The sequence below is a fragment of the Typha angustifolia genome, chromosome 15 (assembly GCF_048772165.1).
Source record: "Typha angustifolia cultivar Huaian chromosome 15, ASM4877216v1, whole genome shotgun sequence".
Lineage (NCBI taxonomy): Eukaryota > Viridiplantae > Streptophyta > Magnoliopsida > Poales > Typhaceae > Typha > Typha angustifolia.
The window spans coordinates 15,110,384-15,125,801 of record NC_133253.1 but is presented as its reverse complement, the minus strand read 5'-3'; the positions used below and the strand labels follow the sequence as shown (position 1 = coordinate 15,125,801).

At 35.4% G+C, this 15,418-nt stretch overlaps 1 protein-coding gene across 1 annotated transcript; it reads right to left on the bottom strand.

Moving 5' to 3' along the window:
* Nucleotides 1-428: 428 nt before the first annotated feature.
* LOC140779639 (delta(7)-sterol-C5(6)-desaturase-like) lies at nt 429-14,932 on the bottom strand. The gene is made up of 3 exons (XM_073124811.1): nt 14,579-14,932; nt 8,799-9,104; nt 429-944 (listed from the first exon to the last, which is right to left on the bottom strand). Exons 1-3 carry the CDS (start codon nt 14,808-14,810, stop codon nt 655-657), a joined length of 828 nt encoding a protein of 275 aa, XP_072980912.1. The 5' UTR covers nt 14,811-14,932; the 3' UTR covers nt 429-654.
* Between the last annotated feature and the right edge of the window lie 486 nt (nt 14,933-15,418).

Genomic DNA, 15,418 nt, shown 5'->3' with positions numbered 1-15,418 from the left:
ACCAAACAAACTGGCCAAGAAGGGTTTTCAGGTATGATGATATGCACCTTCTGTAATGAGCATCCATCATAAGTCACTCACATCTTCGAATGCGAATACATGAAAAGAATCTACAACCATCTTTCTAACTATATTGCATCTAAGAGGATGGCCGATATCATATAAGCACTATCATAAATGGGAGACTAACTTTATTCCATCACTCATAAGGAAAGGTCTTGAAGGAAAAGAACAACAAAATTTTCAATTTCTCGGTGCTGACACTATCTGGATTCCTCCTAGACTTCTCTCATCTCCACTTCGTTTGAAATCTTTATCTTGCTTTGCCTTTGTATTCTTCTTTCGTTTGTGCATTCTTTCTCATAATATAATTAGGTGCAACTCTTTTTTCTCAATGAATTTTTTTAAAAAAAAGTATGGTCCTCAGATACACAAACAACAACTGTTTTTTATACTTCGCTGAGAGCACAACTGACGCAATGATTCTAGATACAAATATGGGGAACTCCTGCTAATAGTATTATAACATTAATTAAAGATTCAAATCACACTGACAATCTAGAAGAACAGTAGACAGGGATCCTTATGTGTCATCATCTCATTAATCTATAACGAAACCAAGGCAGCAAAGGATTCACACAGACAGCTCCACAATTATGCCTTCTTGATGTCCTCCTCAGGATCGCGAAGAGTTCCAAAAATCCAGTCCATCCATACAGTATAGTGACCATAGTTATGACGGTACGTTGTATGGTGGATAGTATGGTAACCTGCACCCATAACAGGCCACAATTTTCCATGGATGCAGTCATGAATATTGGCTGTCCATACAGCCTCACAGAACAGGAGAAGTATGTGAGTCATGAAGTGCGTCGGAACAAGGAAGAGGGCTATCACATGTGGCACCGCCTGCAGTATCCCGTCCAATGGATGGAAAGCTAATCCTGGAAGAGAACAAATGATCATGTGCACTTTCTTATTGGAATATAGATCTAGTCCACGACATACTTTTCTCATCAATCTTTCCAATCAAGAATAAATTTCCTAACAGTGTCAACCCTAATCCAAGATGGTTGGAAATTGAAGACAGAAGAGCGGCATAACAATTCAAGGCAAGGCCTCAGCTTTGTCCCCAGTAGAACATTTAATAATTTGATTTCATCTCTGAAATAAGAAATTGCTATCTAACAGCTATTGCAGGTCAATACAATCAAAATGACAAGCAAAAATAACAAACTCTACAACTTCCAAATATCATGTCATTTAGGTCAAAAACAGAAGTCACTAGAATCAGAGTAATAAGATTAAAATGCGCATTTGCTCTTATTTGCCAGCATTTGATGCTGAATGTTGGTTCAGTATCAGCTACATTTCACATTTTAAAAAAAAAAAAATCAGCCACTATAAAGTATAACCTGTCATGTAGACATATAGATAAGAGGAAGTCTCATGATTCTTAATCATAAGAGCCATCAAACAATGCAATAATAGTCAATCAATACTCACACATGAAGAACATCGATATCTAAAACTTGATAATATAATTTTGAAACCTCATGATATAATCTTGTTATATGAAGGACCATAATTTTGATATTGTTCAACCTGTTGCAATATAAATAGAAGACACCTGATAAAGTTTCTTCTACGATATGTACTTGTAAGCAGTTGCTCTCAATTAAGTAAAGCTCAACAGCATCATCATCAACAACAAGCCATCTACCAACTATACAGGATTGACTATTAAGTAAAACTCAAGATAACTGCTATCCCTAATTTACAGACTATTTACAAGTACATGCATGTTCATGCTTATAGCATCACTAATATCACAAGCCATTTCATGCATGATGGACAGTATAGAAAACAATCTCTTAACATGAGACATAGTAGACAATACTAACAATGTAATATCAGCTGCCATCTGCATCTCAATTTGTACCCTCTTTAGGATAGACCTAATTGGGAATGCATCAAGTACTTAAAAAACAGAATTTTCAGAGTGCTAACATAGTTTTCCAAAAAGTATTTCCTCTCATGGAGAATCCTACTAACATGCATGTCAAAATGTATTAGACAATAAAAGCAGAATTTTTTTAATTTCATGCAAATCAAACAGACAAAGTCATTATACTAAAAGCTATAAGTAACTCTGACTGTCAAACTTATAGATGATTTCTTTGGTAATATCTTTCATGTTTTATAAAATAAATTATTATGAGGTTATATTCCAACATAGTAAACCATCACTATCTGTTAAGCATAACCCTACTTTACTGTCCAATTGGAAATCCCGATGTCATGACTAAATCACAAGGTCATCTAGTTTCCAAACAATACTGTTAATTGACATAATTTACATGCTTATGTGACATCATTCTTTCTAATTTGAAAACCTTCTGGACTTCTTTTCCAATACTCTATAAAAGAGGCGGGAAATAGATTGAAAGACGTCATCCCTAGTTTGCCAGAATGGTCCGCTTACCAAATGCTATTTTTATAATTCTAGATTCATTAAGATAATTAATAGGTGAAAGCCAATCCAAAGGGATTAATCTTTAGCTGAATTTGACTGTAATAAATTATGAACCACTCCACCGACAAATCAACCAGGAAGATTGTTTGCAGAATTCTTGTTTTACCTACTCAAGATCACAGACCTGTACACTGCCATAAATTTTACAGAAGCATAGATAAAAGTAAATTAAGACAGAATAACAAGTGTCTAAAAATCATAATACACTTTACATTTTATACCCTATATGTTCAACCTGTCTACCCTCAAGCCCTATATTTTGAATTTAAATTCACAAAGAATTCTTCAGTAAAAACGAACCTAAGAAATAACTAAAAAGAGAGGAATCAAAATATCAAACAGAGTGATATTTAGTCTGGCTGACAAGTGAAACTTAGAATTCCTAAACACTCTTCCACTGAAAAGTGGTGCAGCCTGTTTAGGCCACTTTGAGTTAAGGGTGTCAATGAAATTTGCTTGCATTGTCACAGGGGGTAAGGCCAGGCTTTGTAATACAACCCGACAAGTTGCAGTGAATAAAATGAAAATAAAAAAAAATAAAAATAAACAGTTATTATTTAACTTTTGTTTAAATTAATAAAAAGTTGCAGCGCTCAATAATTTTAGAGGATAATATTTATTTTATGAGGCAACCTCTTTAGGAAAAGAGAAAACACTTAACATTTCTTTTTCTTTTTTTTCTTTTGTATGATTTATCTGCATTCTGCTATTAGGTTACAAGAGCAAATTCTGCATTAACTTCAAAGAAAATTTCTAACAACACAATTAAGTAGGAAGTAAAAGAAACTAGATCATAAAATTAACTGTTTGTACTTTATTATCCTATCACTGATATCATGATGTAGTAAACGGAAGTCACTCAATTTAGTCTCATCCAAAACTACTCAGAAATCAGAAAATAGGTAAATAAAGACTCTAATTAAGTTCTGAACCCAACTATAGCTAGGGGTGAAAATGGGTCGGATTAACTCCGACATGACCCGCTATCCGACCCGACTCGGATCGGATTCGGATAAAAAATTTCTATCCGATTCGGATACGGATTCGGATACGGATGGAATTTTTAAAAAAATTCGGATACGGATATCGGATATCCGTTTACCTGCATATTTTTTTAAATGATTTACAGTTTTTAGTTTGCTTATTTAAATAGTAAATATTAATATTATTACTAATAATACATTATATATTATTTATAGAGATTAATTTCTCTAATTTTTATATATTTGACATACAAAAAAATTATTTGTTGTAACACTCTTAATAATTTATGTTAATTATATTTAAATAAAATATTATAATTATTTTAAATTTAATCAATATCCGTTTAAGATCCAATCCTTTATCTGAAAATTATCCGTATCCGATTAGTTAAGATATGGTTTTAAATTTTGCTATCCGTCCAATATCCGTATCCGAATCCGTATCCGAACTAAAAATATAGATCCGGATATGGATTGAACACTATCCGATCCGTATCCGATCTGTTTTCACCCCTAACTATAGCTTAAGAGGTAATCCATCCAAGCAATATCTCTTTCAGATTGGCAGTTTAGTGTCAAAGTAATCCATCCAAGCAATATCTCCTGCAGACTGGCAGTTTAGTTGCAACTGGTATTATGTACACAACTTATGCTTTCAATTACCAAGGTTTATCTTTCCAATATCAATAACATGAAAACATTTTCGCTCACTCGGAATGATTCTTACTGAAGAATTTCCAAAAGAAAGTCAATCAAGTCCCATCCTCAGTCAGATTTACTGAGGAAAATCCTAGATATGATCGATTTAACTATTGGATCAAACCTAAATTAATTTAGAAATAGTTTAAGAGTACTCAATTTCACACATTCTGTTGTATAAAAGAAATTATTTATACAAGGAAACTATCTAGACCAAGGTTCCCAGTTTCGGCCAATCCCGACCGAAACGGGCCCCATCCCCCACCTGCCTCTCTCCCTTTTCTCTCTCTCTCTCTCTTTTTTCCTCTCTTAGTCTCTTTCTCTCTTTTCTTTCTTTCTTTCTTTCTCTCTTTCTCACGGATCTCTTACTCTCTTTCTCCCCGGCGACTGAGTAGTGAGTAGATCTCCGTCTCTCCGGTGACCTCGACCTTCGGCGACGTTCTCCGACGACCTCGATCTCCGGCGACCTTCGGTAAATTTTTTTTTTCAGTTTTTTTTTCCCTTTTATAGCAGCACTGCAGCAGCAAGCTGCTGCTGCACTTGCTACTCACTGCAGCTTGCTGCTACAGCAGTGCTTGCAGCACAAGCTGCAGGCATGTAGCACCTGCTGCAGCATGCAGCTTGCTGCTGCTTCTCAGCACAGCAATAGAAGCAGTAGGCAGCAGTAGCTTCTCTGTTGCAGTAGCACCTGGTGCTGCTTATGCAATTATGCCTCATAAATTTTAAATTATTTTATATTTTATTTTGATTTTTGTTTATGTTTTTTAGTTGCAATCTTGCAGAGCTAAAATATCAATGGCTCCAAAAGAGAAGTCATATGATACCGACATTGGGTGGCAACATTGTAGCATTATTGGACAAGATAAAAGGCGCGTTAAATGCAACTAATGTGAAAAGGAAATGAGTGGTGGTGTCAGCCATTTGAAAAAACATTTAGCTGGAAGACAAGGAAATGTAGCAGCTTGTACTCAAGTGTCTTTGGAAGTTAGAAAACAGATGTTGGCTCATTTAATTGGCAAAAAGAAGGATAAACAATTTGCACAACAAAGAGAGTCAATGATTCGTAAAGAATTGATGCATAATCCTATACAGATTGATGATGATAGCAGTGAGGAGGATGAGGAGGAGAGACAGATGAGGAGGGCAATGAAAGAAAGCAGAAATATGCATAGAGAAGAGGAAGAAATGAGAAGAAGCACTGGTGGTAACTTTCAGAGATCTAGATCAGTTAATATACGAGGAGAGAGAGAATATGGGGGCAGCAGTTCTACCCATAGGACTCCTGGTGTTACAGCAGAGTTTGGAAATATTGGACCAATGGATACATATCTTCAGAAAAAAATGGGTCGTACACAGACTTAATCAAGACAGCTCTCAAAGGAATTAAAAATGCAAAGAAACACATTGGTAGAGCTATCTCTAAATTTTTCTTCTACAACCATATTCCTTTCAATGTAGCTGATAGCCCTTACTATCACACTATGGTGGATGCTATACAATTAGTAGGGCCTGGTGTTCCCCCTCCTAGTTCAAATGATATTGCTACTAAATATCTTGACTCAGAGGTAGATGAACTTCATACTTATATTGAGACATTTAAACGGTATTGCGATGAATTTGGTTGTACACTGATGTGTGATGGGTGGAGTACATAAAACAGAAGAAATATAATTAATTTCTTAGTGTACTCTAGCATGGGGACAATATTTTTGAAGTCTGTGGATGCTACTGCTCATTTTAAAAATGCAGATTATATTTGTCAGTTGATGGATGAGGTAGTACAAGAAATTGGTGAAAAAAGAGTAGTCCAAGTGGTTACTGATAATGGGGCAAATTATAAAGCTGCTGGAAATTTACTGATGATTAAAATACCTCATTTATATTGGACGCCATGTGCTGCACATTGTATTGATCTGATGATAGAGGATATTGTAAAAGAGCCTAAAATTGACATGGTCATATGTGAAGGTCAGAGGTTAACAAATTTTATATATAACCATGGTTGGGTTCTTAGTTTACTCAGGCAGATGACTGGTGGTAGGGAGATCATCAGACCCGTCGTCACTAGATTTGTCACTCACTTTTTAGCCTTGGAGAGCATCATACGCTACAAGGATGATATTATACGGATGCTTACATCACAGGAGTGGTCTATGAAAATTAAGAATATGAAACCTAAAGACAAATCTTTAGGTGAAACTTTGAAAAATATGGCTCTTGAAAATACATTTTGGGATAATATTATAATTACCACCGCAGTATTTGAGCCTCTTGTCAAAGTATTAAGACTTGTAGACAGTGATGATAAGTCTAAGATGGGTTTCTTATATGAGGCAATGGACATAGCTAAATAATCAATAAAAAAAATATGGGCCAAAGTTATAAGAAGTGGTGGAAGATGATTGATTCTAGATGGAACAAACAACTACATAGAGATATACACGCTGCTGGTAAGCATGCTTTTAAGTTTTAAGTTTTAATTTACTTTTATTTATGAATATTTAAAAATTTGAATGCTTACAATTTTTAAATTTTTACAGGGTATTTTCTTAATCCAAGATTTCAATTCTCTAAAAATGTCAATAATGATAGTAAAGTCTTGTTGGGGGTTAGAAAGGTAATCAGCAAGCTTGAGCCTGATATTCATAAACAAATCCTGTGCGATAAAGAAGTAAGTTATGATTCAATTAAATAATTTTATTATTATTTGTTTCAAGTTTTAACTTTCAATAATCAATATAATCAATAAGCTAATAATATATTTCTGATTTCAGAGAGAGATATAGATTGAGAGCTGGGCAATTCAGTACTACTAAAGTTGCTGCAGCTATATCTCATAACACTCCAGCTGAATGGTGGTCTATTTATGGATGGGAGGAGGTACTAAATTTGACGCCAATAGCAACAAAGATTTTAAGTCAAACTGTGTCTTCATCTCAGTGAAAGAAATTGGACTATTTTTTTCTTAATCCACACAAAAACACGCAACCGATTGACAATGGAAAGATTGGAGAAGTTAGTTTTTTGTCATTATAATATGAGATTGAGGGAGAGAAATTTAAGAAGAAAGGCAGAAAATGAACAACCGATTGATTTAAATCATGTTTTTGATGAAGAAGACCCCTTGACTCCATGGATCAGAGAGGTAGAGGATAGGGTATTAGATAACAGAGATAACCCATGGTTAGATGAAATATTGGGAGAGACCACGACGAGAGCAGAGGCTGGTACGAGTCATTCAACAGCGAGAGATAGTATACCTATTAGTACTAGTCATAGTCCTAATGATACATATGGTGGTGAGATCATTCCATCTACATTTGTTGAGGAAAGTCAAGGAGGCATAAGGAGTGAAGACAGAGAAACTGAGAATATATATACATATCAGCGACGTCATGAGATGCATTTTGGTTCCTATGATTATGGTACATCGAGTATTTATTGTTTGGAGCCATCACAAAATTCATATACTAGTTATTATCCTCAGTATCCTCAGTATTCTCAGGCACAAGATCAAAATGTTGATTATTATCCTCCTCAAACGCAAGTCACACAACAAGATCCATACAATATGACTAGTATGATGGAATCACTTTTTGGAGCATCAGGTTCCAGACATCAATACTTACAAACTTATGGTGATTATGATGATGAAGACTATAGAAATTTATGAGAACCAGCTCGGTATTCAACAAAGTTTTAAATTTTGAGTAAGTTAATACATTTTTTTAAGTTTTTAGACTTCATATGTGAGTAATTTTTATTTTCTTATTTTTTTCATTTTTTTTAAATTTTTCTGTATTTTTTTGCATTTTAAAATAATATTTAGAATTTTATATAATTAAAAAATAGTCCGATCCGATACGAACGGCCGATACGACCAATACGGTCGATACGGCCGATACGTATCGTTTTTCTGGACGGCCGATGCCGATCTTGATCCCGATACTGGAAACCTTGATCTAGACTAACAGATGATCATCTAAGGTGGCGTTTGATTCAGGCATAAGAAATATTTATTTAAAAATTAGGACTCTTTTAAAATATATTTTACAACCAAACACTCACTTATGTATATTGTGGTCAAATTTTATATAAGATAAGTCACATGACAAATTATGTAAAAAATCTTATCACATATAAAATGTGTGATAAAGTTATACACATTTTTTAAATAAGATTTTTAGTACAATTAATATATATATATATATATATATATATATATATATATATATATATTCATAGTTAGTAATTAAACACAAATTCTTGCATAAACTAATTTAAGATAAAAATTATATTTTACAACCGAACAACAAATTTATATTTAAGAGGTGCATAAAATTATCTTTAAAAAACTTTATGCATGAATCATACGAGGCCTAAAATTTAAGCTAATAGGGGCAAAATAACTAATCATAACAATGTAATGGTGGTAGAGTAGCATGTAGATCTATAAAAACCTTGATAATCATGTACATTATTCTATAAGGTGGTTAACAAGTAGGTCAAAATTCAAAAAAAAATATATATCACATACTACAAATGATCTAGAAAATGAGCAAGAGAAGACGGGAGCTGACCGGCAAATGGTGAGAGTGTGTTTTGCTTATTATAGATATGATGAGTCGCATGAAGATGCTTGTATAATGGCTTTATGTCATGCAGCTCTCTATGCATCCAGTAAATTCCAAACTCAACAATGACAAGATACAAAACCAAATAGATAATGTATGCTGCCCAACTGATCTCTGTGATACTGGAGAAACATCTTGTCCATCCACTTTCAACCATGTACTCAGAAAGTGTTGGAAGAGCACAATACCAAGGCATAGCTTTCATCGCAACTATTATTTGCAAAAGCATTGCATTGTTAGAAGGTATGGCATCTGCATCAAGTGTGGAATTTCAGTGAGCCCCTAGAAAATTGTAGAATATGTTGACAAGACAAAGCCAATGCTGAAATATACTAAGCAATATGTAAAAGCTACCTTGCTGATTGCAGTTCAGCATGTTATTAAGCTATCAGCCATATGACTTGGAATTTATGGCATATACATGCTCGTTTAAATGCGCCATTTTGTTCATAACTCTATCATCAAAAGAATAAAAAAGCGATTCAGAAGTTCTTCCATAGTCTAACACTCGCATCATTTTCTCCCTTATTGAAACTATATAAGTTTTTCTCAGGAGGAAATGTGACAATGACAGCTTATTTTCAATATTCCTATAAATAAAATATAATCCACATAAATGGAAAATTCGCATTTGGTTTAGTTCTGCCTTATTTGTGACACCAAGATGATCTAAACAACTTTTCCCCACTCTATGCTCTCTAAAAGAACACTTAAGCTTATGCTGCAATTAATAAGGAAGATCACCTGGGCAATGAGGAGAGGGAAGAAGCCTGCTGTCAATGCGCAGAATTTAAATTCAATCTAGCATCTACAAACTATGTGAGTAAACTATGATGTTTGAAACTTTCCTATCAACTTGGTGAGCATCCAGGTCAACACCAATCTTTATATAATATACCATATAGATCACTCCTTATTTATGGTAAGTTTTGGTAGAAAGGGAAATGTAAGGAAAAAGTTTAGACCCAATTAATACCTAATTACTGTGCAGTGCACTGACTGCGAGATAAAAAGTAAATGCAGGCTCCCTGAATAATTCTTCCTACTCTTGTTGGCAGAAATATGTGCAGCAAAGAGGTAGTTCAGGGGGGAGTAATGTTTACAGAGTTTAGTAGAATTTTTCTAAGTTATCTATTGCTTAGAACTGATGTTTCATTTCACAGCCAAAGGTAGATTCTTTAATTCTGCGACGCCACTTTCTATTACAGTCATTGGAAGGAATTGCTAACAACAATTTTGTTGACATGCTGGACGGTTCTGAATTTATCTAAATGAAGTCACAACCTCTATTAACTTGTGAAGGTTTAACATTCTCCCAGAGCTGATGTTTCATTTCACACACAAGCACAATAATGGTCATGATTTCCATAGAAAATAAGAGAGTAAACCCTAACAATAAGAACCATTGCATTCTCATTATTCTATTCCATATAAAAGCATAAGCTGCAGATCAAATAACTTCCTTAGCTCTAGAAACCAAGAATTACAGGCATTGAGGTGTCATTCTTGACTCCACAGTACATATCACTGGCATGTGCCTAGTCAAGCTGGTGTGCCATTGGCATATTAAATAAACTTGGCATGAAGAAAAATAATCTTCGAACCTCTCTAGGGCCTTAAAATAGGTTTTAGGCTAACGGCCTGAAATGTAAGTCCTTTAATGCTAAATATTAGACTATTAGTGCAACATATACAATTAGATTCTAATCTCATGAATTTTTCCCATTTTTTTAGGATCCTCTTTGTGGGGGAATATAACTTGGGAATATACATTTTTTTAGGATCCTCTTTGATTTCTAAAATTTAAACTTTAATTTATATAGATCAAGCACCAAACTACAAAGATGTACCACAAAGAAAAATAAAGAGACTTCAAATTATATTTCTTTAGAATAAGATGTGATCAATTCTAGTGACACATATCAATAAGCAGCCATGAAAGAATATCAAGTATTCCCCTTATGTTGGTGCTGATAATTTATTGGCATGATACATATCGACCTGTGCCAATCAGCACAACGATTCATGCTAAAAACCCATGCGCTATTTCAAATGTGCTGACCGAGGAGTCAAGTCCATGGACGAAGTATTAGTTCTGCCTACAGTATTAACTGAAAACAACAAAGTAATTCACTTACATTATTGTTTGCCTCGCTTATTCAGTTTAAGTATTCAACTCTGAAACAATTGCTCTCTTGCATTTCTGAAAAAAGAGGACTTTTCCTAAAAATAATGGTGATTTGTTCTAAAATTATCTGTATCTTATTCTTCTGGAGACTGTTCTTTCCCTGTTAGCATATAGTAAATATATGATGAGAATGGAGCATTTTCTTACCTCGGCATCATTTCTCAAAGAAAGGGTTTTTACCAGAACTCAAAAATATGGCATGTTTCTGAGATCTCTGGAATAAATTCATGAGGAGAACAGGGCTTGAGATTGTTCCATGCCATAGTAATTGGATTATCTCAATGATTGAAGTTTAAACGAGTGAATTACATGAGTAATTGGATTGATCAACTCCATGCCACTTCTTAAAGGAAACACTTTTGCAGGATCAAACTTCGTGACTTTTGAGATCTTCATACGATCTTGGCTAGATTAGACCGTCTTGAACTTAACTAATAGAATTAAAGTCCTAGTTATCTTTTATTTATGCATTTACGTAATGTATTTCTAATTTAGTTAAAAGTCCTAGTTTAGTTAGGAAAGCCCTTAAGGAAAGAGTCCTAGTTGAATTAAGAACGCTAATAAAGCAAATCTGAATGAAAGTCAGTCTAGAGTTAGCCGCTATAAATATGTAGAGTGCAGCCCTAATTATTTATGCATGGAATTAAAATTGAGTTAAGATAAATTAAGTTTATTTACCTTGCATTACTTTCAATGGTAGCCATCTCTTTTTTCTAAAAGTATATCTAAGTTAGAAACATTATCTCCACTTTCAAACCCTAGCACCATTTACCTCCAAGAGCCACACACTCATACGACCAATCACCACCATCACATAGCCGTTCGCCACCCTCCAATAACCTCCATAACTTCAGTTTTTCCTATTTTTGCCCGATTTTAACTTTGCTCCACTTTTTTAATCATAACTTTCTATCCGGATCTCTGATTGACTTCATTCTAAAGTCATTAGATCCGAGACTTACAAGGTTACTACTCATAACGAGCAAGATCCAAACCGGAGAGAGGAAGGTGCCAACCCAAACCACAGCCTTAACCCCTCCTCCAATCCAAATTGTCTTTTATTTATGCATTTATTTAATGTATTTGTAATTTAGCTCAGTAAGAGTCCTAGTTAAGTTAGGAAAGCTCTTAAGATGAGAGTTCTAGTTGTCTTAAAGCAAGAGTCCTAGTTTAATAAGAAAAACTAATAAGGGCAAATCCTAATGAAAGTCAGTCTAAGGTTAGCTTCTATAAATATGTCGATGTCTGGAATGAATATTGAGTTAAGTTAAATTTATCCTTGCATTACTTTCAAGTGTAGTCGTCTATTCTTCTTAGGAGTATATCTAAGTTAGAAATCCTATCTCTATCTTCAAATTCTAGTCACAATCTATCTCTATGAACCACCCACTCATACGGCCGACCATCACCATCCCATGGTCGTCCACCACCCTCCGACGACCTCTGCAACGTCGATTTTTTCTATTTTTATCCTGTTCTGACCCTGCTCCACTATTTTAACTATAAATTTTCATCCGGATCTCCGATTGATTTCATTCCAAAATTATTAGATTCGAGACTTCAAAGGTTACTACCCATTAAATTCTCAGGATCATCCTTTGACCAGATCATTCCAGATCTGGTTCGTAATAGATTTTTGAAGTGAAACTCATGGCAAGGACCGAATTTTGGATTGCCTCCATAATAAAGTAATTGAATTTCTGATACGATTCGGACTTCACCGATGTCGTCTCGAGCAAGGATACATTTTAGGAGTGTTTTTGTTTCTTGTTTTAATGTTTAATTTCTAAGAAAATAAGTTTTCTATAAGTCGCGTTCGAACGCGGGTGGAGTGCGTTCGAATGCGGTTGTGAACGCGGTTGTGAGAGTGTACATTGTGCGTTCAAACGCCACGTTCGAACGCACTGTGAATGCCTGCATCGTGTTCGCAAATCCAGAGAAGTGGAAAACAAGCGTGTTTGAACGTCTGCATCGTGTTCGCAAATCCAGAGAAGAGCGAACTCGGTGCATTCGAACGCGATCGGCGAAATTGTATTGTTTAGGGGTAATTTTGAGTTGTTTGGTTAGCCTCTAAAAAGGATGTGGATGATAACCAGAGGTCATTATTGAATAATTAAGTTTTGCCTTGCCTCCTTCGTCTTCCTCGCTCTCGTTCTCTCAATCCCCGGCGACGCCGCTTCTAACCTCCCTCGACCGACCAATCACCCTAGACCCTTAAGGGCGACCCTCTCCTCCCCCTTCTTCCAATCTATCCAACACTTGCCCTAACCCTTTTATCAATCACAACATTTCCATCACCATTTTTCACCGGTGCCACCCCATAAACGCCAGTCCGCCTCCAACCACCATCACCTAGGATCTCGTGCCTCCATCCACGGATCCTAAATAGACTATCCTGACGTTCGTCCACTAATCGGACGATAGCTCGAGATCCCCACCTCCGATTCGTTTGAAACTTGATTTGTTGGAAAGCTCTTTTCTGGGACTACAACATATCCAAATTTCACGTCGATCCGACGGCGACATCTTTCGGATCTTATTACAAAGTTCCGTACCAGATCTAGTCCAGATCAGAGAATTGGAAGAGATCGAACCTTAGCCTAAGGGAAGATCGTACCAATTTTCTAAAAGTTTCTAGTTTAAATATGTGACCACTTGATTCCATACTGCATTATTTAATTAAGATTACGGCATTTATTATGTAAGGTAGAAACCAGAAAAGCAGATTTATACATTATACACCACTTCAGGTTAAAATAGCATCACAAAGTATAAGGTTCCAGCCCATGCTGGATCTCAAAAGGGACATATATACGCTAATTAATGCTAGTTACTGAAGGAGTTGTTTCGGCAACCCGTCTCTCTCTACCAGCACATCATGTGGGGAAAAAACTTGACCATCACAATAAGTGAAGTCATCTAGACACGAGTATAGGTACACATTCTCGGATGTCTCATGGAAAGAAACGTACATCTCACGCTTGTGATATATGATTCAAAAAAGTACAATAGTGACGAAGATAAAGCCTGCACTCAGAGAGAACAAAAACGCAAAGAATCATAATGGCATGGCTATATCTTAAATCTGTTCTATAGACAAATTTCTTTCAACATACCCAATAATCCCAGTTATCGCACTATGACCAATATCATACACCTGTGTCAAGGAGCGGTTTAGATCCTACTAGTGCATATGAAATCCGCCAGTATCTTGACCTAGTCCCAGTCCCTAGAGGTAGAGGAGATTAGCGGGTAATTTACTAAAAAGTTTGCTTGTACAACCATGTCTGATGAATGGACTACAAAAGAAAATGGAACATCATTAGGCAGTGATGTGATCACCAGTAATCATGGAAGAGAAAAGGTAATGGAGCAGAGTCAGTCGGTATGGGATATGGGGTCGATATGCCGATTAAAAACAAAGAAAACCATCCCATATATCAGAAGGAAAAGTTTTAGATGAATGATCACTGTATATAATTAAAATTCAAAAAAGTTATGGAAAAGATAAAAGTGGGGGAAAGAAAAAGAGGAAAACCTTTTGGGAGATAGACATTGCGCTTCCAGTGGTAGATAAAGAAGCACCATAGGAATCCCGAAACGAAGTAGACGAGGGTTCCGCCTATGTAGTTCCGGAGCCACGATCGAATAGGCCGAGGGAGGCGCTTCCAGGCGCCGCCCGGTAAGAGACTCCCGAGCACCATATCGTTGAACCAGTCCGTCTCCTCCGCAAACCGATGCAGGTAATCCTCCCCCACCATCGCCTCCATTGCCACCACCGGCGGTGACGGGATCCGAAATCGACTCCGGAGGAGCAACGGAGAAGGAGAAGTTAACTTCCGTTGTGCCGTCCAGCCTCGAGACGGTCCCTCGCAACAGGTGATTTTGTTGGCTACCACGATGAATAGTAGATACTGCCAGCGCCCATTAGGATTTTTACATAATTGCCATTACATTCTTTAAAATATTTTATAATTATCATCGAAATTATTCCGCAATTTTAAAAATATTATTCTATTAACTAAATCAAAATAATCATAATTAAAACTAAATTTAAATTAAAAAGATTATATTTGTCTTTTCATAAAAGCTATCTAATATTTTATGAACATTCTAAAGAATATATTTTCAGTTAGTTACATGTATTTGTTAACTATTTATAATAATATGTTAGAAATATTTTAGTAAAATTTAATTACAGTGATAATTTTAAAAGAGTCAAGAAATTTTAAGGCAAATTTATACTAAACAATTCTGTCTTAAACCATTTCTACTCTGATTTTATCTTGGCTTATAATTTTATTTCACAGCCTACTATTATTTTTAACTCTTACCAATGAAATTAGTCAAAGATACCCCAAAACCCATATTAATGACA